This window comes from Phoca vitulina, unplaced genomic scaffold (assembly GCF_004348235.1).
Source record: "Phoca vitulina isolate PV1807 unplaced genomic scaffold, GSC_HSeal_1.0 scaffold8, whole genome shotgun sequence".
NCBI lineage: Eukaryota > Metazoa > Chordata > Mammalia > Carnivora > Phocidae > Phoca > Phoca vitulina.
In genome coordinates, this window is record NW_022589711.1 from 19,886,893 (window position 1) to 19,912,887 (window position 25,995).

Genomic DNA, 25,995 nt, shown 5'->3' on the forward strand with positions numbered 1-25,995 from the left:
TAAACCTAGTCACTAATTATCCCCAATATTTATACCTTACATGACCGAAATTAGTAATAGGATTGTGACTCACAGCCTGCTAGACCTATAGCAATTATTATAGAACATCTGTATTTTCCTGGGGCACCTGAGTGGCTCAGTCAATTAAGCGTCCGACTCTTGATTTTGGCTCAGGTCGTGACCTCAGGGTCGTGAGATGGAGGCCCTCGTGGGGTTCCCTGCTCATTAGGGAGTCGGCTTGAGATTCTTTCCCTCTCTCTCTGTCCCTCCCGTGCTCACGCACTCTCGATCTCTCTCAAAATAAATAAGTAAGTCTTTTAAAAAAATGCATCTTTTCTTAAAAAAAGAACATCTGTATTGTCCTGACTTACCCCAGCTATGTGGAAATAAGTACACCAGTCTCCCATTTTAGAAAAGAGATGGTAAGTTTAGCATTGCAAAATGTTACCTCACAGCTCTTGTGATCTTGGGCAAGTTTGAATCCTTTTTTCCCATCACAATAACAAGAGTAACCTCCAGGGTAATTGACACAAAGTTGAGCACACATGTTCTCAGAGCATTCATCCACATCTGGGGTAAAAGAGAACATAGATCTTAATATCTTCTAAATGTTCAATCCAATAGGAGTATTCTGATTTTAGTATAAGATAATCAATGATAATAAGGGCGCCTGGGTAGCTCAGTCGGTTGAGCATCTGACTCTTTATCTCAGCTCAGATAATGATCTCGGGGTCTTGAGATCGAGCCCTGCATCAGGCACCATGCTTAGGGCTGAGTTTGCTGAGATTTTTCTCCCTCTCCTTCTGTCCCTTACCCTTCTTGTGTTCACTCGCTCTCTCTCCCAAATTAATTAAATAAATAAATAATCAGTGATACTAGATTCTTAGCAAAAGAATCTCTGTGACATGAAATCACATTTCAACACTTGGCATGGGAATTTAAATGGGTTACAAGTGTAATTTCTATTTACACAAGTGAAACAACAAATTTAATGTATAATTTTCAGTAATAAATAATAAAAATATAACAACTATACTAATTTTCCAATTTTTGAATTTGAAGGAAAAAAGACTGAGAGTCTCAAGGCAACTGTCATTTCTAACTAAATGAATTCCATTGAGACTGCCTTCCAATTGTTTGCTTTGACAAAAGAAAGTGAAGGGTAAGGAAGGGAGAGGAGAGGAGGGGAGAGGAGGAGGAGACAGGGAAGAGAAGGGAAGGGGAAAAAAATCCCTTTTAACTGAAGGTTAATATAATCAGGTATTACATAATATCAAGAACATCTGACATTCTATAATGCAGTGGTTGATAGTGACAAATTTAGGGATGTATCTTTATTTCTTATCATTTAAAAAAGAAAAACAAACCTCACTGTGCTATTACATCTCATATTGTGAAATCTATATAGCCCCATATTTTGAGAAAATCATCCTCGAAAAGTGTAAAAACATGCTTCAGCTAAAGTCTACTTCAGAGCTACATGAGATCCTTGATATTTTCAATGCATGCACCCTGCAATCTTTGAAAATTCGCAAGTACATAAATGCAAATATTAGTAGCATATAAATTCCCCCATAAAATGTCTCATAATACAACTGCAAAATTAGTGATCCCTTAGCATTAAAATAAAATTGCAGATAATTAAAGTAATATGAATACTGTACCTATGTGTCATACATACATCTTTTTAAAAAAAATCTGTCATTCATTGTATAAAACTATAATACACATGATGAAGTTGGCTAATAATAACTCTGAATATTACCATAGTAATTTCTATCTGGAGTTGTGGGAGAACAGAAATGGTGTGTGGAGGGGATATTTTTTGGTGAGTGCATAGGAGGTAAAACATCAAAATATCAACAGAAGCAGATATATTTGAAAAAAACCTATTCTAAAATTACTATTGATTTAGGCAAATTCATAGAGACAGAAATTAGATTAAAGGTTATCTCCCAAAAAGTAGATTCAGAAAGTAGATTAGAGTTTGGGGGAGGGAGGAGGGGAAATTTATTGCTTAATGGTTATAGAGTTCTGGTTGGGATGATGAAAAACTTCTGGAAACAGAGAGCAGCAATGGCTCCATAACCATGTGAAAGTAATTAATGCTACTGAATTGTACCCTTAAAAATGGTTAAAAGGGTACATCCTATACATATATACATATGTATATATATATATAGCCGTAATAGAAAATCACTATTGATTTGATTAGTTTTATTCATGATATTAAATTTATCTTGAAATGTTTAAAAATTGAAAGGAGGATATGAGATAATTTGCATATATATCTATGATAAAAAAAAAATCTCCCTAATACCTCCATGCTACATGCACACCTGGCAGCACTCTTTTGGCCAAATGAGTCCAAAGGGTTCTCCCAAATCCACAGGCGCCAACAGTACTCATCAATACTTCTCAAATTTCTAGAGCTCAGTTATCATTTAATTATGATGAGATTTTTCTTTTATATGCATTTAATTATAACAGAACTATGTCATTTTCTATTTAAGAATAAATGACATATGGATACAAGCACAGAAAATTATCAAAAACTTGGTATAAAACTGAACGTTTCTTTTTTTTTTTTTTTTAAGATTTTATCTATTTGTCAGAGAGAGCACAAGCAGGGGGAGCAGCACGCAGAGAAGGCAGAGGGAGAAGCAGGCTCCCTGCTGAGCAAGGAGCCCAATGTGGGACTTGATCCCAGGACCCTGGGATCATGACCTGAGCCGAAGGCAGACGCTTAACCGACTGAGCCACCCAGGCGTCCCAAAACTGAAGGTTTCTAACCATCCATGTAACACCTATGTGATTTTTAAATTTGTCTTTCTTTGATATATGTATGTTTTTCCTTCCAGGTTGAAATTCTTTTTATCTTTGAATATTATTTAAATGATGTGAAGGTATGTTTATTTTGCTTTTATCATACATGGGAGGTCTCCGATTCATACGCAGCTTAGAGGACAAACAGAGTGCATAACTCTAAACCTAAAGACCATGTGTCTTACATACTTTTACTCTGGAAGGAGGCCAACGACTACCCAATTGGCCAAGCTGTATCATGGAGCTTGCCATCTTAGAAAATCTGATTGTGGGGACGCCTGGGTGGCTCAGTCGGTTAAGCGGCTGCCTTCGGCTCAGGTCATGATCCCAGGGTCCTGGGATCAAGTCCCATATCGGGCTCCTTGCTCGGCGGGGAGCCTGCTTCTCCCTCTGCCTGCCTCTCCCCCTGCTTGTGTTCTGTCTCTCTGACAAATAAATAAATAAAATCTTTAAAAAAAAAAAAAAAGAAAGAAAATCTGATTGTGGATGTCAAACAGAACTAATGCTTCTAATCTCAAATCAAGGTTCAAGCCCACCCTCTCCACCATTAACATGATACCACCACAACTCTACCTTCACAAGACTTTAATACGGGATTGTATCTGTAGCCTTCAGCACATTCGCATTCAAAGTCTCCTGGGACGTTCTTGCACACAGCTGTGCCACAAATGTCTGGCATTATAGAGCATTCATCCACATCTATAAATGAAACCAATAAATTAAAAAAAAAAATTTCCCATACCAGAGGGTACTAGCAAAGAATGCCTGATTTGTGTTTCCTGGATCTAGTTTAATATATGTAATGAGACAACAGAGTGGCCTGGGAATAACAAAATTTTAAATCTATCATCAGGTTTTAGTTTGCTAAACATGATTTCTCCATACAAACATATAGGGAATGTGATGTTTGCTATGTTCTTCATAGTTATGTAAAAGGAAAGGGCTTTTAGTTATTTTCTTATCTGCCAAGTTGTATTACACGAATAAATGGGAGAAAAGATTCGCCATATTCTTAATATATACCTTAAATACATGTTTTTGAAATATGTTCTTAAGGTAGATTCACTCTGCATTATCACAAATATAAAAAATAAAAATGAGGTGGCTCATCAGTCATGTCTTCCTTTGGAAATGGACAGTAGCTCAATCAGCATACTATTACTGTTGGCTAAAGTATTCAAGAGTGATTCAAATTTAAAAAGGAATTGAGTAAGGTCTCTAAGTATTTATAAAATTCCAATACAAATTTTAGTGCTAAATTAATATCCAGAAATTTCAGATGCATTTATTATATTACATGGTAGAGTAGGAAACAAAATACTGATTGCAACTAGTCACTAGATAAAAGCATCTGTGAGAAAAACAAAACAAGTGACAGAAATAGTTCAATGGAGATGTAATTATTAGTGAACTTTTCTCATCTGTACCCTCTGGAGACAGACAAGTTCAGAATGGAAAATATATCTTGTACTCTATAAAATTGAGAGTTTAATTTTTCCACAGACTAATAACCAAAATTTCAGACATTACTCTATTTTAAAAAGCATGAACAGAAATAACTGAGTCAATTCCTATATAAGGGAATCCTCCTGTATCATGACCGTATCAGTGTCAATATCCTGGGTGTGATATTGTATGACAGTTTTGTAAAATGTTACTATTGGGGGAAACTCCACAAAGAGTACATGCGATCTCTTTCTATAATTTCTTACAACGGCATGTGAATCTCCAATTACATCAAATAAAATATTCATTTTTTTAAAAAGAGCTATAAAAGCTATATTTTAAAAGAAAGTGAAAACATATGACTAAAATTATTTGGTTTGAGGCATATTGCAGAGCACTATTTAAATCATATGAGTTCAGGTTATAGTACATTGATTTTATTACTCTACACTGACATCAAATGTCTGATGAAAAGTTTTATTCTTGCATTGTAGAATAAATTACTGTAGACAATTACTGGCAACTTGATCTCAAGCATATCCACATCTTGGCAAAGGCCCTATTGTAATAGTTGTATACATATTCTTCTATCACCTAGTTCATTGATGAAGTCTGTGTAAGTGAAGTATACAAGAAAATATTTTGTGGTCATCAGGGACATTCTTATATGTAAGAGGACTTTTTGTAATAATTTATATACATGTATATTAACTCAATGGATAAGAATTAAATACCTTTTGATTAAAAATATAAGTCACAACTTCTTTAGAAGAAGAGACCACTCAAATATTTAAATGCAGAAGTATGAATGGATATTACTTGCTTATAGAATGCATATGGTATCCTGCATTATGTTGGTTTTCTATAGTGTTCTAACAGTATTGGTATTCTCAATTTCTAACCTCAAACAGACCTTGAAATAGGCAGACAAGAAAGATGTATGGTCACAAATTGGATAATGGTTTGGGAGAAATTGTTAGTTAATGCAGTTCACTTCAGAGTCATTTAACTGAACTTTAAATAATATTATAGTAAATTATACTATACTAAACACTATAGCACAGTGAGGGACAGAACATCCCTTGAATATGAATTCAATTTGGGGATTTCCCAAAGCAGATATGAATAGAGTTGAACAAGGACACTTTATGTTTTAACTTACTATATTTTTGTACCTCATAGCAAAAAGGAGAGGGACAAGTAAGTGGGCGGGAGGGAGGAAGGAAGGAAGGAAGGAAGGAAAGGAGGGAGAGAGGCAGGGAGGAAAGGAAGAAAGGGAAAATTATTTCCATTTTCTAAAGGCAAAACTTAACTCCAGGCTGGAAAATTTCATTTTTAGTCATCCACATGTAGCACAAATATTTGAAGATTTAATTACGGCAGTTAAAACAGTCAAATAGAAAGGAAATAGGCAGAGGGGAAAAAAAGTCAAAATTGGAGGGAAACATAAGGACAAAGAAAAACAAAGGAAATACACTAGTAAAATGACTTATTGAAAAGCTAAACTTTAAAAAAAAGAAAAAGAAAAGCTAAACTGACAGGGATTATTTAAGTCTGAAGAGAAAAACAGTTATGACCAATGATACATATGAGAAATGTATAAAGAGAAAGTATATGTATAAAGAGAAAGAAAACTAATTCTTCATCTTTCCCAAAACCACAACAGGAGATAAGGTGCAAGAAGATATTTGACAGGCATATCTAACCAGGAAATATGAAATACAGTGGAAGAGGTTATTAAGGATTATGATGGATTACTTTGTATAGCTGTTTATCTTATGGAATAAAGGAAATAATATTATAGTGTCTGAAAAAAATAAAAACAATGATTTTGCAAAGTCTCTAGTAAGCAAGGACTTGCACTGAAACTTCACTTTATCACCTTGTAGTGAAACTCTTTGTTCAAACGTGTACATGCACACACAACCACACACAGACGGTAAGAAAATAGTAAAATACTCAATAAATAATAAAATACAATAAGAAAACAATGAAAAATTCTATAAATAACAAAATAATCTATAAACATTAAACTAAAAGGCAGTCCCTTAGTATCACAAGGCTTCAAGGTGGGTAATAATGTATATTTATTACAAGCACTTATAACCAGAGAGTCCCAAGAATTTCCTGGGGAAATTCCTCTAACCGAACTTTGCTCTCACACAGTAAATGCCTTCTTGCTCTTACCTTTGCAGTCCTTTTTATTTAAAAGCATAAAAAAACCACTTTTACAGGAACAGTGGTAACTTCCAGGTGTATTATCACATATCTGGCTGCAACCTCCATTTACATTTGAGGGATCTTTGCATTCATTTATATCTAAGAAGGGAAAAATAAATTATTTTTAAAGCAATAAGCCTTTGGAGAACTTTCCAGGAGGCCAATCCAGATGAGTCAGGTGGGTTTAGTAGACATACCATATTCACACTTGTCTCCTTGCCAACCTGGTTTACAAATGCAAGTGAATCTAGCTTGACCATCTTTGCAGCTCTTATATCCATCTTCATTGCATGGCAGAGGACTACATTGGTCTGGAATGGCTGAAGGAGATAGACAGTTATTTAATTTTTACCACATGCCATGGTAAAAAAAAGAGTTATATACCCTTTAATAGAAATCCTGTGCACAGAGCCTGTAATCAATGAAAAAAATTACAACTCCTTCCTTCAAATAATACTTTTTCATAGAAAAGTGAGTCCATTGTTTTTTCCTCTATGATCATTAGCCTTGTTTCCCAAACTCCACATATGAGTGAAACCACATGGTATCTGTCCTTCTCTGACTGACCTACCTTGCTCAGCATAATACTCTCTAGCTCTATCTACATTGCCACAAATGGCAGGATTTCATTCTTTTTTTAAAAAGAGAGAGGCAGACCAAGAGGTCAACTCTTTTTTCTTTTTCTTTTCTTTTTTTTTGGTTAAAGACTTTATTTATTGTCAGAGGGACAGAGAGAGAGAGCAAGCACAAGCAAGGGGAGAGGCAGGCAGAGGGAGAAGCAGGCTCCAACACTGAGCAGGGAGCCCAATGTGGGGCTCGATCCCAGGACTCTGGGATCATGACTGGAGCCCAGGGCAGACACTGAACCAACTAGGCCACCCAGGGGTCCCAGGCCAACTCTTAACTATGGAGAATGGGCTGACGGTTGGCAGAGGGGAGGTGGGTGAGGGGACGGGTTAATGGGTGACGGAAATTGGGGGGTGCACTTGCTGTGATGAGCACTAGGTGTTGTATGTAGGTGTTGAGTCACTAGACCGTGCAACTGAAACTCATATTGCACTGTATGTTGGCTAATTGGAATTTAAATAAAAATTTTTTGAAAAAAAAGTGAATCCATTAGACAAATCTTTGTAATTATTTTGCGAAAGGGAACTACTTTTATATTTGCAAATATATACAACTATACAATATATACACTATATATTTACAATTGTAATTTGCTATTTTCATATAAATTGCCTTATTCGATCCTTAAAACAATTCAAATGTGGTAGGCAGAACAAATAAAACTACTCAGTATCAATACAAAAAAGAATTTGGGACTTCTAATTTGGGCTAAGATGAAGTAACACCAACTAGATTTATCTTCCTGCCTTAAATAAATACAACTCTGCTCAAAATACATAAAACAATGGTTTCCAGACACTGGGCAATAGGTAGCAGAGTACTGGTGATTCCTAGGGGAAGGCCATTTTGTTCATAAAATGTTACAGCACTTCATCACCATCTTTAATGATATGCCCATTTGTGTATTTATGGTTTCTCTCCCCTCATTAGACACAGCAATGGTCCCTTGGTTCCTGCACATTTCCACCTGTTTCTCAAGCCTTCCTAGTTAACTCTGCAAGTTCCTTCTAACACAGTCCCTTTTGCTTAAAGTAGCCTAAGGAAGTTTTTGTTACATGTTAAAAAAAAAAAAAAAGTTTTAAACCTAACCAAACCCTAATTACCAGATTTTCAACAAATTTCAAGTCCTCATAAAATCAAGTTTTTTGAAAAGTGCTAATAAATTAGGTATTAGTTAAAATTCTAGAAGACAAGCTAATCAGCAAATTATCAAATTATTTTCATATCCGGGACACCTGGGTGGCTCAGTGGGGTAAGCGTCTGCCTTTGGCTCCGGTCATGATCCCAGGGTCCTGGGATCGAGCCCCACATCAGGCTCCTTGCTCAGAGGGAAGCCTGCTTCTCCCTCTACCTGCCGCTCCCCCCCGCTTGTGTGCACTCGTTCCCTCTATCTCTCTGACAAATAAATAAGTAAAATCTTTAAAAAAATTATTTTCATATCCTCTGGTAAATTCAAAAATAAAGTATGGATTAAATATACATGTTCAGGCAAACTGTTTTACTTGCGTAATTACAACCAACTGAAAATTAGAAAAAATTCAGATAAATGAATATTTAGATAATGCCAATGCCACATGTAAAACATTCACTAGATGAACCTCCCAATTTACACATTGCCATTTCACCTTTTTGTCTTTGACTCTCAGCTGGGAAATTGGGAAATTAGAGACAAATAATCTACCAGAGTTATCAGTAGGCCCTATATGAACTTCAGAGGGAGAAGGCTAATTTGATATTCTAACATTTTTCACATTTATATGATTGATGCCAAAAATTAGAAGAATAAACATGGCTCCACTTTGACCTATTAATCAACTGTATACATGGTTATGCAACAACATCTAAAATAAAGCTGTGGGCGGGCGCCTGGGTGGCTCAGTTGGTTAAGCGACTGCCTTCGGCTCAGGTCATGATCCTGGAGTCCCTGGATCGAGTCCCGCATTGGGCTCCCTGCTCGGCAGGGAGTCTGCTTCTCCCTCTGACCCTAACCCCTCTCATGTGCTTGCTCTCTCTCATTCTCTCTCTCTCAAATAAATAAATAAAATCTTCAAAGATAAATAAATAAATGAATAAAATAAAATAAAATAAAGCTGTGGGGAATAAAATTCTGAAGTCAAGGACCTAAAGCTTAGTAAACAAGGAACACTGTTCAACTTAAACATTAGGTGGAATATTTATTTTGAGTAAAAGAGCAGCATTTACATTTGAAAAAAAAAGCTTTCAAATGATTTGAGAATATCTCCTTGCTAGGCACACAACTCTTATAGGGCTCATTTGTTGATTTTAAACATTAGTTATGTTTACACAGTGTATTTTATTTACTCGCAGGTTTTTAGTTTGTTTGGTTTTGTTTTTTTCAATGGATGATAGAGGTGTTTACCAGTGACACAGCTCCTGAGATCAGGGTGAGCATCAGTGGACTGACGTGCAGCAGTGAACAATCCAGCTCGGAAAGAGCCAAGACAACCTGTAAGTACAAACAAATGTAATCTTTTTAGAGTAGATACACTTACTTCATCCGAAATCATGGTGGAGGTAGAAATTATCCAAAGTGATAGAATATTTATCTTCCTGTGGATTGACAGGATTCGGCATTCAAAACATCATCCCTAAATATTTCCATCCACATTTTTGAAAAATTAAAAATTCTACACGCAAGATTACAATAAATACAGAATCATGAAAAACAGGTTTGTGGAAGCTTCTTTTGGAGAAGAACCTTAAAGAAGTGAAAAAGATCTTAGATTAACAGAAAAATTTATTGGCAAATAAATCTATACTCTTAACTCTGCAGCAGAGACCTAGAGTTACCCTCAAATCTGTAGACCAGAGTCTAATTTAAGTGTCTATAATTAAGTCAATAGATTAAGTTAGTGTTTCTGGCTGCTGCAGGCAACTTCTAATTCTCCCAGTGTTGCAGAGAGACTAATATAATAATATTTGTATAATGCCTCAATATTACAAAGTAGGTTTACTTCATTCATTTTATTCCTCACTATAACTCTGTGAAATTAGATACTGCAATCTGGCAGCAAAAACAGCTGAAATAACAGATAAATACTTATATACTTTAACTAGGAGACATTTAGTGTCAATAACATTTCTTAATAGTCTCTGAAGACAACATTATTGATAGATAGATAGATGCAGATATAGATACATCACTTCACTGTACAGCTAATCACAACTTACTAAAGAAGTGGTATTTTGATTATCTTTTGCTGAGTAAACAACCCCCAAAATTAGAAGCTTAAACAATCCCTCCATTTTGCTCATAATCTGTGGGTCAAATATTAGAAAGGGTTTAGTTGGGCTCTTTGTCTCTGTTGCACATAGAGTCAGCCAGGGTAGACGAGATTGGAAGATCCAGCTCTCAGATGGCTTTTCACTCACATGGCTGACAGCTCAGGCCCCTTGGCATCTCTCTCTCCACATGTGGTCATACTTCAGGGCTTCTCAATGTGGTTGAGTCTCTTTTAGCATGCTGGTCCTACAGTAGCACTTCTTTCACGGCAGCTAGCTTCCAGGAGGAAGAAAGCAGAGGCTGCCAGGCCAAAGAAGAGGCATTTTGTCACCTGCACCACAGTCTATTGATCAAGGCAATCCCACGGTACATCCAGATTCAGGGAGCAAGGAGGGACTATATGTTTATGATCACTCCATGCTACTGCATATGAGTTATTGCTTCTAACTTTTTGCCTGTTAAACTTTACTCCATTGCAAGCAACCACCATTTTTATAATCCCCTCTACCCATGAAAGATACTTAGATTGCCCCCAACTTCCCACCTCTACAAGTTGAACTGCAATGGATATCTTCATGCGTGTTTCATTAGTACATGCGTAAGAAATAGATACTGAAGAAGAAGATACAGAAGGGGTTTCAGGAATTGTGGGATCATCAGATGGGCAGGTCCTCTGTGGCTCTCCAGAGGTGCCTTCCCACTAGACAGCATAACAATTTCTATACCTTGGCTTTCAGAAAATTTTTGCCATAATAGGCAAATAAATGATATCTCATATTATTTTTCTGATTTCTAGTGAGATGGAGTATACCTTTATGTCATTTAAAATTTTTTTCCTCCTCTGAAAATGTTCCTTATTATTTATTAACTATTTTTCTATTGGCAGTTATTTATTGTTCAGGTGGGCTTGCAGAAATTTAAACATTTATGAATACCATCTCTCATTCTGTTACCTGTCTTTTAACCTTATCTTTTATGTCTCTTTTAAGAGAAGTTCCTAATTTTGTTGTAATCAAATTTACCAATTATTTTGTCTTATGGTTTGTGCATTTGCAGTTTTTTTCCATGCCGTTGATTACAAAGATATTATGTATTATTTCTTGAATTTCATGGTTTTGCTTTAACATTTTTTGTCTTTATTCCAGCTAGAATACACCATTACATTTGGTGGTAGTTAGGAACTCAAATTTATATTTCTGATTAGAGTTAGTCAATCTCCCCCACACCATCTTCTCAACAATTCAGTGATTTGTGGTGTCGTCTTTATCAAATATTAGGTTGGCATATATACATGGGTCTGTCTCTGAACTCTCTCGTTTCATTAGTCTATGTGTTCTTCTGACAATATCATATTGTTTTCTTTCTATAGCTTTGAATTATTAGTATTTGATGAGGTGCTTCTTCCCTTTACATTTTTAAATGTTTATTTAGACATGGGTGGACTTTTATTCCCTGATTTAAATGCTAAAGTGAACTTACTGAATTCTTTTAAAAAAATCCATCTGGAATTCTAAATGAGATTGCTTTTAATATATAGATTAATTTGGAGAGAATTGCTCTCCCTACAGTATCACTCAATCAAGAACATGAAATGTCTTTCCATGATTTCAGTTCATCCTGTATATTCTTAATTTGAGTTTTAAACTTTTCTCTGTAGAGGTCATATGAGATTTGTTGTTATAGCAGGAGGTATCATCTTTTCATTTTCTACTGGACTGTGTAAAGAACTACTACTGATTTTTATAGGCTAGTCTTAGAGCTATCCAAAAATCTCTTATGTGTTCTAATATATTGTCTATGGAGCCCATTTATTTCTAGGTATATCATCATATCAATTATAATTAATGACAGGTACATATTTTGCCCATGAGCTATACAGTTCTGTTTATTTTTCTTTCCTTATTGCATTGGTTGTAACTTCCAGTGCTTATCTTCTTATCCTTAATCATAAAGAGACTACATCTAAAGTTTAACCGGCAAGTATAATGTTTACTGCAGATTTTGGGTTTTTTTCTTCCTTTTTCCCTTCTTCCTTTCCTTTCTTTTCCTTTCCTTTTCTCTTTCCTTCTTTCTCTCTCTCTCTCTCTTTCTTTCTTTTTTTCTTTCTTTCTCTTTCTTTCTCTACTGTTGTGTGTATATCATTAGAGTGACCATACATGCCAATTTTCCCAGAACAGTCCTATTTTGTTCTTTTTTACCTGGCATTTATCTATGGTAGTACTGGTCCTGGACAAAAATATCAAAATTTGTAAATTATATGGTTATTCTGTATAACCTTTACCAAGCTCAGAAAGTTCTCCTATAATCACAGTTTGCAAAAAGGTTTTATATTAAATGCTGAACTTTATCAACTGCCTTTTCTGTATGAACTGAGGTAATAATACACTCTTTATGTGGATAATTAAATTGATAGATTTTCTGATGTTAAACCATTCTTGAATTTCTGGAATAAACCCTTAATTTATTATGATATATTATTTTTAATACACTTTAGATTGGATATCATTTTATTTAGAATTAATTTATAACTGAAAAGGAATTTTATTTTTATTTTTATTTTCTTGTGTTGTTCTTATCTGATTTGGGAATCAAGATTACACCAACCTTTCTTAATAAGTTCACAGCATAGAATCTTATTCTCTCTTCTAGGACAATTTTATAAGAGAAAATTATCTATGTTGGGCTTATAGTATTTCTTCTTTTTATCCTACACTTTGTGTTTTGGCATTTCCTTTTTCCTTCTTTTTCTTTTTCCTTAATTATTCTTACTAGAGGTCAATCTAACTTACTAACCTTTTCAAAGAATGAGATTTTGCTTTTGTGAATCTTCTTTTTTGTTTTCCTTCTTGCTACTAAGAGTTTGCAGTATTGTACTTTTAAAATTTTTTCTGGATTTGTATGATTAGGTCATTTTTTAAATACTCCAAACTGTCCTCTTACTGCTGCCTCAGCAGTCAGCACCCCACTTCCCACACACACATACTAGGTCAAGCCAGCCTTCAGTTTATCCATGGATTTCTCACATTTCTTGTTGTTTTTCATTTTGTTTTGTTATCATTAGTGTCTGGAATGCCAGTGTTTCTCTTGAGATGATTTTAAGAGAAGGAGTCAGCAGTCTGGGCTAATTCACCAACTTGGAAAGAACCAGAAACTAGAATTTATTTCTAATGTTTATATTTAGGCTCAGAACTTAGCATTTTTCCAAAGAAGTTTATCTTCCATTAATACAAAAATCCACTCTATCAGGTGATATTTTAAAGGCCCACATAAAAAGTAGGGTGATTCGTTCTATTTTCTAAGGAAAGAACAGAACTTAAAAACTTAACATTTCTATAATGAAACCCACAAGTATTTTTTTACCAAATTCCATGTTTCCAATGCAGTACATAGGATATGTGGATAAACTGAAGTACTTTCTAACCCCTGAAACTCTAAACCTAAACACTGCCCACTGTGTGAGTATTAGTGATCTAAGTTCTTGGGTGTCCCTGTCTCACTGCAAGGAGATTCCTGATAAGCTGGGGTAACTAGTAAAGTTAGGTTAGGTTTGCCAAGGACAGGATCATAAAGTTTTTCCCCCCCAATTAGGGCCATTGGCCTATAGAATATATACATCAAACGACGTAAAAGTTAAGTAGAGCATTTCTTTTCTGTTTTCAATAGTGGAATTCATTGCATATGCCTAAACATAAGTAAAGACCAAAATATAAATTGTGAATCAAAAAATAAAACACAATAAAAAGTATAGTTCAAATTATGGGTTGGTTAAATAATAATACTTTACATTTGAATAAAAGTGTAAAGTAAAAAAATCTATCTACATACGTATACTTATTTGGTACTCCCAACAGGTCCGAAGTTAGAGAATATAATTATAGTGCACACTTAAATACAAAACCTGAAAAGCAAAATAACTTGCTTAACCTGCCACAGTAGAAATTTTTAGATCTGGGAGTAGAGCCCACATCTTAGAGATTTTGTTTTTGGTTTTTGGCTTTTGGTTTTCTTTTTTGTTTTTTTCACTTGGTTATTCTACCATGCTGCCAAATAAGACAAGCAAAGAGAAAAGAAAGTTGAGTAGAGCCAGAAAAGAGGAAGTTGAGAAGGAGAAAAGGAGAAAAAAGAAAACTATTTTATCTAAGGAATTTTCCCAAAGTACATAATGTTGTATTAAAAAGTTATCTATGGGGGTTACTGGGTGGCTCAGACGTTAAGCGTCTGCCTTCGGCTCAGGTCAGGATCCCAGGGTCTTGGGATCGAGCCCCGCATCAGGCTCCCTGCTCCATGGGAAGCCTGCTTCTCTCTCTCCCACTCCCCCTGCTTGTGTTCCTGCTCTCACTATCTCTCCCTCTGTCAAATAAATAAATAAAATCTTTTAAAAAAAAGTTATTTATCTTTATCCAAACGTACTCTGTGATCAAAGGTATGTACTTCTAGAGTGCTGATGCCCACAAAAACAGAGCTTCATTACATGGACCTAAGAAACAAGGGTTAATACTATATTTTTTAATGCAAGCTTTTAATTTTTAATAGCCAAATATCTTTTTTATAAAATATTTAAACCCCTACCTAAAATTGAAAAGCTGAAAAAGTCTTGACATTCTATCTTTTCTCCACGTTAATTTAAATTATGATGATTTATGTCATAAGCTTTTGAGAGTGTAGAGATCTTTTCTTTCAGCAAAAGATAATCCATAAGTTCCAGTTATAGAGTAAACAAGCCTTAGGGTATAATGTATAGGATGGTGACTATAGTTAATAGTACTGTATTGTATATTTGGAAGTTGCTAAGAAAGTAGATCTTAAAAGTTCTCATCACAGGAAAAAAAATATAACTATGTGTGGTGATGGACATTAACTAGACTTACTAGGTGGTCATTTTGCAACGTATACATACATATATTAAATATTATGTTGTATACCTGAAACTAATACAATGTTACATGTTAATTATATACCAATATTAAGATAACCCATGACAATTCATATGCTTCTAAAGAATGTCCTGATACTTAAATATAATTTATCATCAGCCCATGGACCTTTATGACAAAGACAAGAGAATGAAAAAGACTAAAAGTCAAAATGCCACACATTCATTAAAGAACCATTTCAAATTTGTCTACATGACCTTAAATAAAAGGACAGCAAAACTCCATATAAAATAAACTCTTACTCCCAAGGCTAATTAAATTATATTGGATGGAATAGATGGGTGGAAGATTGGACTTGATCAAATCTAAATTCCCTCCTATTTCTATGATTATTATGATTGAGATTCTTTGAACTTACCTAAGTATTTTGGATAAAAATAATCCTAGAAAGAAAGAAAAGAAAAAATACATCTTAGCAAGCCTAAATTTCACTATATAGTTAAAACTTAATTTTATAATGTGTTTTATATTAAATATGTAAATATATTACAAATAATTATCATTTCCACATTACAACATTTTTGCTATAGTAAAATATGCCAGGAGTAGATAACTAATAACAATAAGCCAATAAGACACTTAGCTTAAATCAATATTAAGCAATAAAATCATGTTACAAAAGCTTCTAATTTGAAAACAGGTTCTACTGAAGATGTTACATGTAATATATGCTATTTATAAATCCTTTAATTTTTCCATAACAATCAGATACCCACTTGACACATTTCATGTCATGATGATTACATATGCCACATTTAATGTTGAATAAGTGACATAATTTGAAGTGAATTAAAGTGAATATTTATCTTTTAGCATCTTATGTACATGTAATACCTTACTTATAAATTGGTTATGTACCAAAAGTTTGTCTGTAAATCAGTAATTTGGACTAAGGAATGTACTTTTCCAAAGGGAGAAAAATGTTATAAATGATTTCTGAAGCTACGGTTCTTAGGCTGGTTCCCCAAAGCCTTCTTAAGCCATAATATATCTAAGTGTAACATTAACAGCACAAGAACACCTCACGAGAAACCAGTGTTTCTACACAAAAACATACTCAAGTAAGGAATATACCTCATCCAGTTCAGAGCCAAAGTCTCCACTCTTGCCTCCTCTCCCATATAAACCTATAGAACACTTGTCTACTTGTTTATAAGGATGGGATCTCCCACTAAGTAATTCAAACAGTGGTGTTTTCTTCTACAGAACAAAAGCCAGGAAGATAAGCAACAATGAATAGGTTCAAAAGGAGATGATGTAGGTGTGAGAGGAAGATACTAGGGACAGTGGTGAGGTGAGCAACAGGGTGGAGACTGGGAGTGTGAACTAGGATATTAGGGACGTGGACAGGGAGAGGCTGGGGCAGGATAGAAAATGAGAAGCAGGGGCGCCTGGGTGGCTCAGTCAGTTGGGCATCTGCCTTCAGCTTGGGTCATGATCTCAGGGTCCTGGGATCAAGCCCCGCATTGGGCTCCTAGCTCAGCAGTGAGTCTGCTTCTCCCTCTCCATCTGCCTCTCCCCCAGCTCATGTTCTCTCTTGTTCTCACTCTCTCTCTCTCTCTCAAATAAATAAAATCTTTAAAAAGGAAAAAGAAAGAAAATGAGAAGCAGTCACAAATGTTTCTTTTTCCTTGCCTTTCATTTCTCCCATTTTTTCTTTACTCTCTGTCATCCTTCTCTTTTGTATTTGAGACCAATGTCAGAAAGTGGAGGGGAGGAAGCACATAAATGAGTTTCCCTTCTCAACTAGTTTCCCTTCTCTCCACTATGGTCTTACACCTCACTCTCCATTTGCCATTCAGAGGCTAAGCTACAAGAACATACTTATAATGTTAGAAATATATACTCAAGTATTTACGGGCACTGTAATAATATGATATCTCAGGGATGCAGGCTTGCCTTAAATGATCCAGCAAAACAAAACAAAAATTAGACTGGGTGGGGTAGAGAACAGACAAAACAAGGATGGCTGACTGTTGATAATTGCTGAAGTCTGGGAAGGTATATGGGGGCTTATTAAATTGTCCCGACTACTGTGGTATATATTTAAATTTCTATAATAAATAATATTATATTATATTGTGATATATATGCACACTGCTATATAGTGTGAAAAAAAATATTTCGTCTTGTCAATTGCTTATCCACAAAAAGCAACAAAACTGGTTCAATCCTGCAGAGTATTAAAAATTATTCTTTGGGTACCTTAGAAAAAATATTCTTAGAACCTATTAGAGTAGGTAGAAATAAAAGGATCAAAGAGGAACTCTGGAGAACACAAGTTGTTACTGTCTTGGACAAGTTCTCTAACTCTAGACAAATGTTCCTGCTCATTATCTCTCATCTAGTCTGATGGTCCCAGGAGCCATGGCTGAGCTAAAGGAGCTACTTTGTATATGTTTTCTCCCTCATTTCCTTTGGGTTACATAGTTCATCTCAGGAAATATATCTGAGGTAACCCTGATGGCTATTATATTTGAATTCTCAAGGTCATCTTCATCCTAATTTTTAGAGGCACTGTTTATAATCCTGTTTTCCACAGGGCATATTAGAAAACATCCTTCCCTAGGAAAATTAGGAGACAAAAGATAAGGTCCGGGGTCCCATATTTCTATATGATATTTAGTGGTCTTTATGATTAAATTCTTCTAGACTAACTTGGAAAAATTTATACACTAAATATATAAATTCTAACCCCAGGGATTAGTGATCATATCAAGTGGGTTCAGGAAACTTCCCAAGGCTTTATGGAAAAAAAATTATACTTAGGGAATACAGTACTGTAATGAATTCTTCAGTAAGCATTCACTGAGTAGCTATGATGTACCAAGCTCCAGATTAGATAGCCTTGTCTTCTAAAGCCTGGTTAAAAATGCCAACGGAAAGATTTAATGAAGTATAGTGATAATGCAGTCACACACACACACACATATTATGGGGAGATACCTTCTTCTCCACCTACCCAATACTACCAAATTCCAGTTAGGAAGAAAGTATTTACAAACCATGAGGTCAAGACCACTTGCTGATAATGAAGTATAACTGAATTATAGTTTGGTCAGAGCACATTGCTTTGACAATAGTGTCTTCCTAACAAACCCACTTTCCTCTGAAGTTACTTTTTCTGAAATGCTTCAGTGTTTACATGTAGAAGGAGATATACATAATCATTAACTTTAAAAAGGAACACAAGCGGGCGCCTGGGTGGCTCAGTTGGTTAAGCGACTGCCTTCGGCTCAGGTCATGATCCTGGAGTCCCTGGATGGAGTCCCGCATTGGGCTCCCTGCTCGGCAGGGAGTCTGCTTCTCCCTCTGACCCTCACCCCTCTCATGCTCTCTCTCTCATTCTCTCTCTCAAATAAATAAATAAAATCTTTAAAAAAAAAAAAAAAAAAAAAAGGAACACAAGGGAACACGGACTCAAGCTGGAAATGTTCAGTCTTTAATTGTATGTCTAGGTATGTAATTAAATCTAATCTAATTAGATTTCATAAATTCTTACCGTTTCAGGGTCATTTTCAAAGACCTCCCTGGCTTCTTCTTTATTGCACAATTCTTCAATGCATTCTCTTTCAAGATTACCCTTTTTGGTTTCTTCAAACATAGAATTTGCACGGCGTTTCCTAACCAGGACTTGTGAAGCATGCTGCTTTGACAAAACTGAAGGAAAAAGTAAGTTTTTATGAGTAAGCTTTTCCTTTCTCCACCTAAAATATGGTATTTTATTAAACAGTGAGAATTAAAATCATTGTCTAAAAAAAATTTAAAAAATCATTGTCTAATTGTGAACTGCATAACATTTAAAATCAGTATAGAGAATTGAGAAGAAAAATATGCAGATACAGAAGCACTTTGATTAACAACTCAGACAGCAAGTTTGGTGTGCAAGCTACAGCACTTGTATAATGATCTACATGAATCATTCAAGTTCATGCATGAGGCCAAACACACCAGACAATATTTAATGTTTACCTTATTATGACTACACTTGGGAAAAGCAGCATGCTGAAATGACTATATCAAAAGTTATAGCCACACATCTTTAAAGCTAGAGTAATAAGCTTTCTCAATTTTAATGGAAAACCACATGACCTCTGTAAAGATAGAGAAATGTGGGAGTACAGTCCAATCAGCTACTTAAAAGATACTTGATGAGCTAAAACATTTGATTTATTCATACAAAGGGAAAATAAAAATCTTTGGAAAAAAGGAAGATCATGTGCAAAGCACAAAATACAGAAGGCAAAGAGAAAAAATTTGGTAATATCAAATGCATAATGAATTTCAAACAGCTAAACAAACAACAACAAAAATAACAAAGTTCAACATCAAATGACAGATTAGAAGAAAATATTTCATAATATAGAATGGAGAAAATTACATCCAGAATGTACAAACAACTTTTGCAAATTAAAACAATAACAATAATAAGCCAATGGATAATAAGAATGTGTGCAAGATTAAATACAAAACAATATAAAGAAAATATAAAGAAAACACTATAATCAAAATCATATAAACATCACTAAAGAGGAAAATAAAAATGACCAATAAATACGTGAAAAGACGTTCACTACAAATTTTTCAATTAGATTTTTGCTCATTAAATTTGCACAAACTTAAAAGACTGATAACATCAAGTAATGGTGAGGGTAAGGGGAAACAAGTATTCTTGTATATCGGTGGTAGGAATATGTACTGGTAAGCATTATTTTAAGGTAATCTGGCAGTAGCTGAAAATTTAAAGCACACATACTCTTCAGTTCAACAATTCTGCTTCTAAGAATGTCCTGCAGATATGTACCTGTGCTGGAAAAGGTGTATATAGAATGTTTGTTGAAAAACTGTAATATCAAAAAATTAAAAACAATTTAAATAACTTTCAAGAAGGGAATGGAAAAATAAACTATAATACATCTGTACTGTGAATTAATATGCACTTATCAAAGAGAAGAAAGATATTCCTGTATTGAAGATCTTCAAGATATATTATTAAATTAAAAATGAAAATTGTGGAATGTCATACTATCACGTAACCCTATGTATACCAGCCATACTTGTAGATATGTAAATATCATGTGGACAGATACACAGAAAATAGTTTGGAAAGACACTCAAACTACTGATTGCAATTATGTTGGAAGAAAAGAATGGACAGCATGAAGCTTTGGCTTTATTGTTTTAGTATGTAAACAACACTACTTTTTAACGAAAAATTTTAAAAGCAAAAATAAAATCTACAAATAATTTTTAAATCCTGATTTAAACCATAATAATGCTTTCACTAAGATGAGTAAGTAATATAAACAGATAAATTTGTTTTTCTCTTTTTTATCTTATTACCTGGTGAAAAAGGCATACACAAAAGATGACAATAGAAGGAAGAAAAAGAAAAGCAAAAGGACTAATTAATCAAGTCACCATAATTATTAGTTGAATAACTGAACATCTTTCAAGAATGAAGTAAGTAATGTTATTTTATTTCTCCTACTTGCCAAAACAGAAGTTTAAATGTGATGACTAACTAAATAAATAGTGTTTGGGTTGTATTTTTAACCCTATGTCTTACCATCTTTATCACTGTTCATTAAGATCAAGATTAAATCAAGGCTGTGTGTGTCTAACAGATGCTATTCTGTGAGCACATTACCTGCCAAGTGTATTACTGACTGATAAATGGTAGCCCTATCCACAATGGAAGAATCTGACATGGCCAATTATCTCATTTATTTGAAGTAGTTTTGAGGATGCTACTTTATAATAAATATGGCAAAAACTGAACTCTTCTGAACCTCAAAGCAAATATGTATCTTTCTGGGGAAAACAATAACATCTTTCTCTGGAAGATAAATACAGTGATGCGATAACAAAAAAATCAACGTCAAATGCACTTAGAAAACTAACCATAAACATCACTCTTTTGCATTTCTTTCTTATGGAATATTAAGTTTTGGAATTTAGATCTTAATATTGACATTTAAGAATCTCTCTTCCCCTACAAGTGACCCCACTGCAGGACACAAACCAGGTTTGATAACACGTACTATATTCACGTTGTGAAAGGGGAAGTTCTCAAATGTCCACAGAAAACTAAGGTGTACATTTAAAGGAATGCTCACGTAAGTTTATAGAAGGAAAAGGAAACCAAAGAGCCTCCATTATTTCAGAGAAGATGGAACTCACATAAAGAGCATGCAAGATAGTTGCCCTAAGTTATAGTGAATAGCAAAATTAGGACTTAGATCCCAATGTCCAGACCTGTGACTATCCATTACTATCCGCTGCTTCTCAAAAAACAGTCAGAGGTTTCATTTTCTCCACTGATTAGAGGAATCTTAAAAAAGGAAACTGTTACACCTCTACCCTAAAGGATAATGAAGTTAATAATAAAAACCTAATTTTGTCTAAATTTGAATGCTTGTATTTTATTTCCTCTAGGCTCAAGCCAATAATGTTTTAAATTGGCATGGTACTTAACAATTTTCAATGTGTATATTATTTCATTTGATCATCACATAAATAATGCCATAAATCAAAGGACAGAATTATCATCCCCACTTTCCTTGAGTTACTTGAAGAAAATGAAGCTGAAAGAGGTTACATGACTTGGCCCAAGGTCATAGAGCTAGGATGTGCTGCTAATGGGACAAGAATTTAAATATATCCATCCTCCTAATCCAGTGCTCTTTCTTCTCTATATCTGCCACTCAAATGCCAACAATGTACTTGATTTTAAAAAAAAGAAATTATGTGGTTGTGGCATGGACAAGTTTGATATCTTAAATAAGACATTTACTGTCCTTGGGGCACCTGGGTGGCTCAGTCGTTAAGCTCTGCCTTCGGCTCAGGTCAGGATCCCAGGGTGGAGCCCCGAGTCGGGCTCCCCGCTCAGTGGGAAGCCTGCTTCTCCCTCGCCCACTCCCCCTGCTTGTGTTCCCTCTCTCGCTGTGTAGCTCTCTGTCAAATAAATAAACAAAATCTTAAAAAAAAAAAAAAAGAAAGAAAGGAATTTACCGTCCTTTAGAAAATAAACCCATCCATTTAACAAGTGTGCTTTCAAAGGAGTCTACTATTCTTTGTCAAAAAAAATATAAACATGACATCACAGATCCAAATTAAGAACTACAGAACTGTAGGATGAGAAAACTATGTGGGTTAGAAGTGCTTTTAGGGGAGCCTGGGTGGCTCAGTCATTAAGCATCTGCCTTCGGCTCAGATCATGATCCCAGGGTCCTGGGATCGAGCCCCGCATCGGGCTCCCTGCTCAGCAGGAAGCCTACTTCTCCCTCTCCCACTCCCCCTGCTTGTGTTCCTGCTCTCATTATCTCTCTCTCTGTCAAATAAATAAATAAAATCTTTAAAAAAAAAAAAAAAAAGAAGTGCTTTTACCAGCTGCCTCAGTCTATCTACCCAAAAGCATGCACCCTGCCAGACTGCAGGAATGTCTACAAAGTTCCATTATTTATCATAATAGTCATGGCATATAAGCAAGTATATGCCATTTTTACATTATCTCCTTTAATACTAATCACAACTGTTCTAAGTAGACAGTAATTTTCCCATTTTATGCATGAACAAACTACAACTCAGGGAAGTTGAGTTAACCTTACCAAGCTCACACAGCTGAGAACAGAAGCCTGCCTCCAAAACCTGTTTTTCTTTTGCATTACTACACTGTCTCTAATCACTTGTTTCACTTCTTTGGATTAAGAAGTTTTTCAAGAAAGTCTGTTAAAACCTGAGTATTGTTGCTTGAAAAGTGTTACCTTCAGATTCATATTGTTAGGTATAATGTTTAGTTATGAGTCTTTCAAGTTAGAAGAATGACTGAACTATTCACATTTTTAACTTATCTAAGTCTTCCCTCTTCAAAACAGTGACCATAGCAGGTTGAACAATTATGTCAAAGCATAGCCATTGTTCAAACATTAACTGGAATTCCTTTTTGAAATTGTCTTAACAGCTTTCATATGTTCCCTTCGATATTTTCTGTGGGGCAAATCTCTGTTTTTTGAGCATAAGATTTGATTGTCTTATCCTCAAAAAAGATAGTGGGGTTAGCACTGCCTCTGGTCAGAGGAGAATTTCCCAGTGTTCAATTCAGTTCCACCTGGTCAAAGGGAGGTCCTTTCCTGAGGCCCCTCTTTTCCCACTGAAGTGTTCAAACTTGCCCCCCTCTGTTCAGGCGTTGGTTAGGACCACTGATCTGCAGGTTGCCCAGTACTGATCAGTCAGAAGAGAGTGAGGTTGCAGATGAAGGAGATACAAGCTTTGGGATAACCCATCCTCTGAATCTTCATTCTGCTCTCTTGTCCTTTGCCAAGATGGTTCTCACATTCCTCCTTCCAAAGCTCATCTCTTTTTTAGTTCTGCTTTCTGTCTCTCCTTTTCCCAGGCCCTACTTGTCTGTCATCCCAAGAATGAAGAACTACCCCTAAAAAAAATGCATCTGAGAGAAAATCTCTGGCTAGAAATTGGGTTGGCAGAGTGTTTGAATCTTTGTTTCTGCTTCAATGTGGGACGAAGCAGGGGAAAATTGTTTTCAATGTACAAATAGAACAACTAGATAATACTTTGAGATGTAATTGTGCTTCATGTGTGTCAACTGTTGAAATGGCATGTTTTTAGTCAAAGCCTGAAGAAAAACAGAACTGCATGTAATATAGAAACACCGTTAATTAATAATGATGGGAAAACATATGTCCAGATATTACTAACTCTATTTAAAATACTCACATAGTAATCAAACATAAAATCTTTTGTTTTTTTCATAAAGATTTCTATCATGGAAGATTTCTAATTGAGGAGGAATATTTAAAAATGTGAAGACTGCAAGGACTATGAAAACCAAAAGATAGATTTTTAATTAGGCATTTGTTGGCCTATATAATTATTACCAATTTTCAGAGAAGCTTGTGTTAGACTTCAGGAAGAAATGCCATGTCTGGATGCATGCTACACTTCAATCTTTTTTTAGTTAAATTTTTAAAGAGAACTACTACACTTGCTTTCCTCTCAAGTTCTTATTTTTGTTTATATTGAGGACTAGGCTGCTGAGCAACTGAGTGTTCTCATATTATTATGTTAAAGGTTAGAAAAGTGTTAGAAAAAGTATTCTCTAAAGGTGAACTATATATGCATCCATTCTTCAAGAGGACTAAGCAATAAATAGGCTGATGAGAAATACTTTAAAAGAGTCAAAAATCATAAGGAATAGATCTGGATAAGAATTTAAATCTGGGAAAGAAAAAGAGGAAATAATCTATGAGTTATATGTTGTATAAAGGTAAGTCCTAAAACATTGGATTAAAAAAGATGAAGACTGGCGTTTATTTATAAGTAGAAGAAGCCATTGGTGCCATTAAAAAAAAAAAAAAATGTGACTATCAACCCCCATTCTGGCTGAGTAGGGAAACAATGCCTGAACTGTTTAGCCACAACAGGAGTGACATGGACCTCTCCTTACTCTGAGATTTAATTATAATTTTAATTCACAGTGCCTAGTCTAGAAAAAGAAGAATAAATCAAACACTCTGCCATTGTTTCCCCAAGGTTAAAACCTTTTGATTGTGGCCATAGACAGAGAAAGTGGTACTTATCTGTTATTCCTTCCAAAACAACAAATACTTCTACCTAAAAGACAGAACAGGCAGCTTAATAATCCCCCCCAAAACAAACAAAACTAACAAAAAACCCAAACACAACATTAATCATTTCTTTCATTTGATTTGTCTGCTGTTGGTGAGTGATAAATTACAGTACTCCGTTTGAAGGGACTCAGAGTTCAGATTTTGGCAAGGCAGGGAGAGGGATTTGCTAGCCCTCTCTTTCCTTCTCCAGATAACTACACCGCAAACTAGCTATACTTCCTGAGGCTCCAGCAGGAGGCCTCCTTTATGACGTGCAGAACATCTTCCACGCAGTCAGTTTTCCTTGTCTTTTTCATCTCCGACACACTAGGACACCAGAACAGCATCTGCTTTTGACATCATGTACCAAGAGGTAACAGCACAGGAAAAGTTGTTTTTGTTTTATTTGACCTATTTGTTAGGATAGCATCAATTAATATTATTAGTTCACTGGCCTGTGTCTGTGTTTATGTTTGGAAAAGCAACAGGCAAACTGTTCCTGGACATTTTTAAAGGCAACAGTGAAAGAGTTGACCTAATTCTGCACTATCCTACTTCCTTCATATCTCCCAGATATGAAGCAAGGCTTAGAAAGACTCTGGATACATCCCTTTTGACTCTTAAGATACATTATTTTTAAGTGCTGATGTGGAAATGAGATTATTTGGAATATTGGTATAGTATTGAGTAGGTGCTTATAATTCAATTTCTAAATTTCTGCCAGACCCTCAGAATTCCTTCTTGACTTTCTAAAACGCTATAAGACACAGTCTAAATAGCAATGGAATAAAATAATTTATTAAGGAGAGAGGAGAAAATGATTTGGATAAGGATTTGGGGAAGAAGGATAATAAAACAAGTAATAAGGAAAGGTACATTTAACATACAGAAACTCAGGCCCACTTAAAAAATTGGCCACAAAGTAAAATAAACCTACTTCTCCTCTTCCACAGTTACAAAAAAACAAAAAACAAACAAACAAACAAACAAAACACACACAAAAAAACAGAACTTGTGTTCTACTTGACAAGGCATATGGACTGAATCTGAATGTTTGGCATTATGGTCT

At 35.1% G+C, this 25,995-nt stretch overlaps 1 protein-coding gene across 1 annotated transcript in view; it reads right to left on the bottom strand.

Moving 5' to 3' along the window:
- PROS1 (protein S) overlaps nt 1-25,995 on the bottom strand; it is a 63,263-nt gene that overhangs the window by 24,747 nt on the left and 12,521 nt on the right. Inside the window, exons 2-8 of the mRNA XM_032406349.1 lie at nt 18,800-18,957; nt 15,656-15,680; nt 9,500-9,586; nt 6,690-6,812; nt 6,460-6,591; nt 3,400-3,525; nt 449-570 (exon numbers count right to left, since the gene is read on the bottom strand). Coding sequence (XP_032262240.1) covers nt 449-570; nt 3,400-3,525; nt 6,460-6,591; nt 6,690-6,812; nt 9,500-9,586; nt 15,656-15,680; nt 18,800-18,957 — 773 coding nt within the window. The remainder of the gene's footprint in view (nt 1-448; nt 571-3,399; nt 3,526-6,459; nt 6,592-6,689; nt 6,813-9,499; nt 9,587-15,655; nt 15,681-18,799; nt 18,958-25,995) is intronic.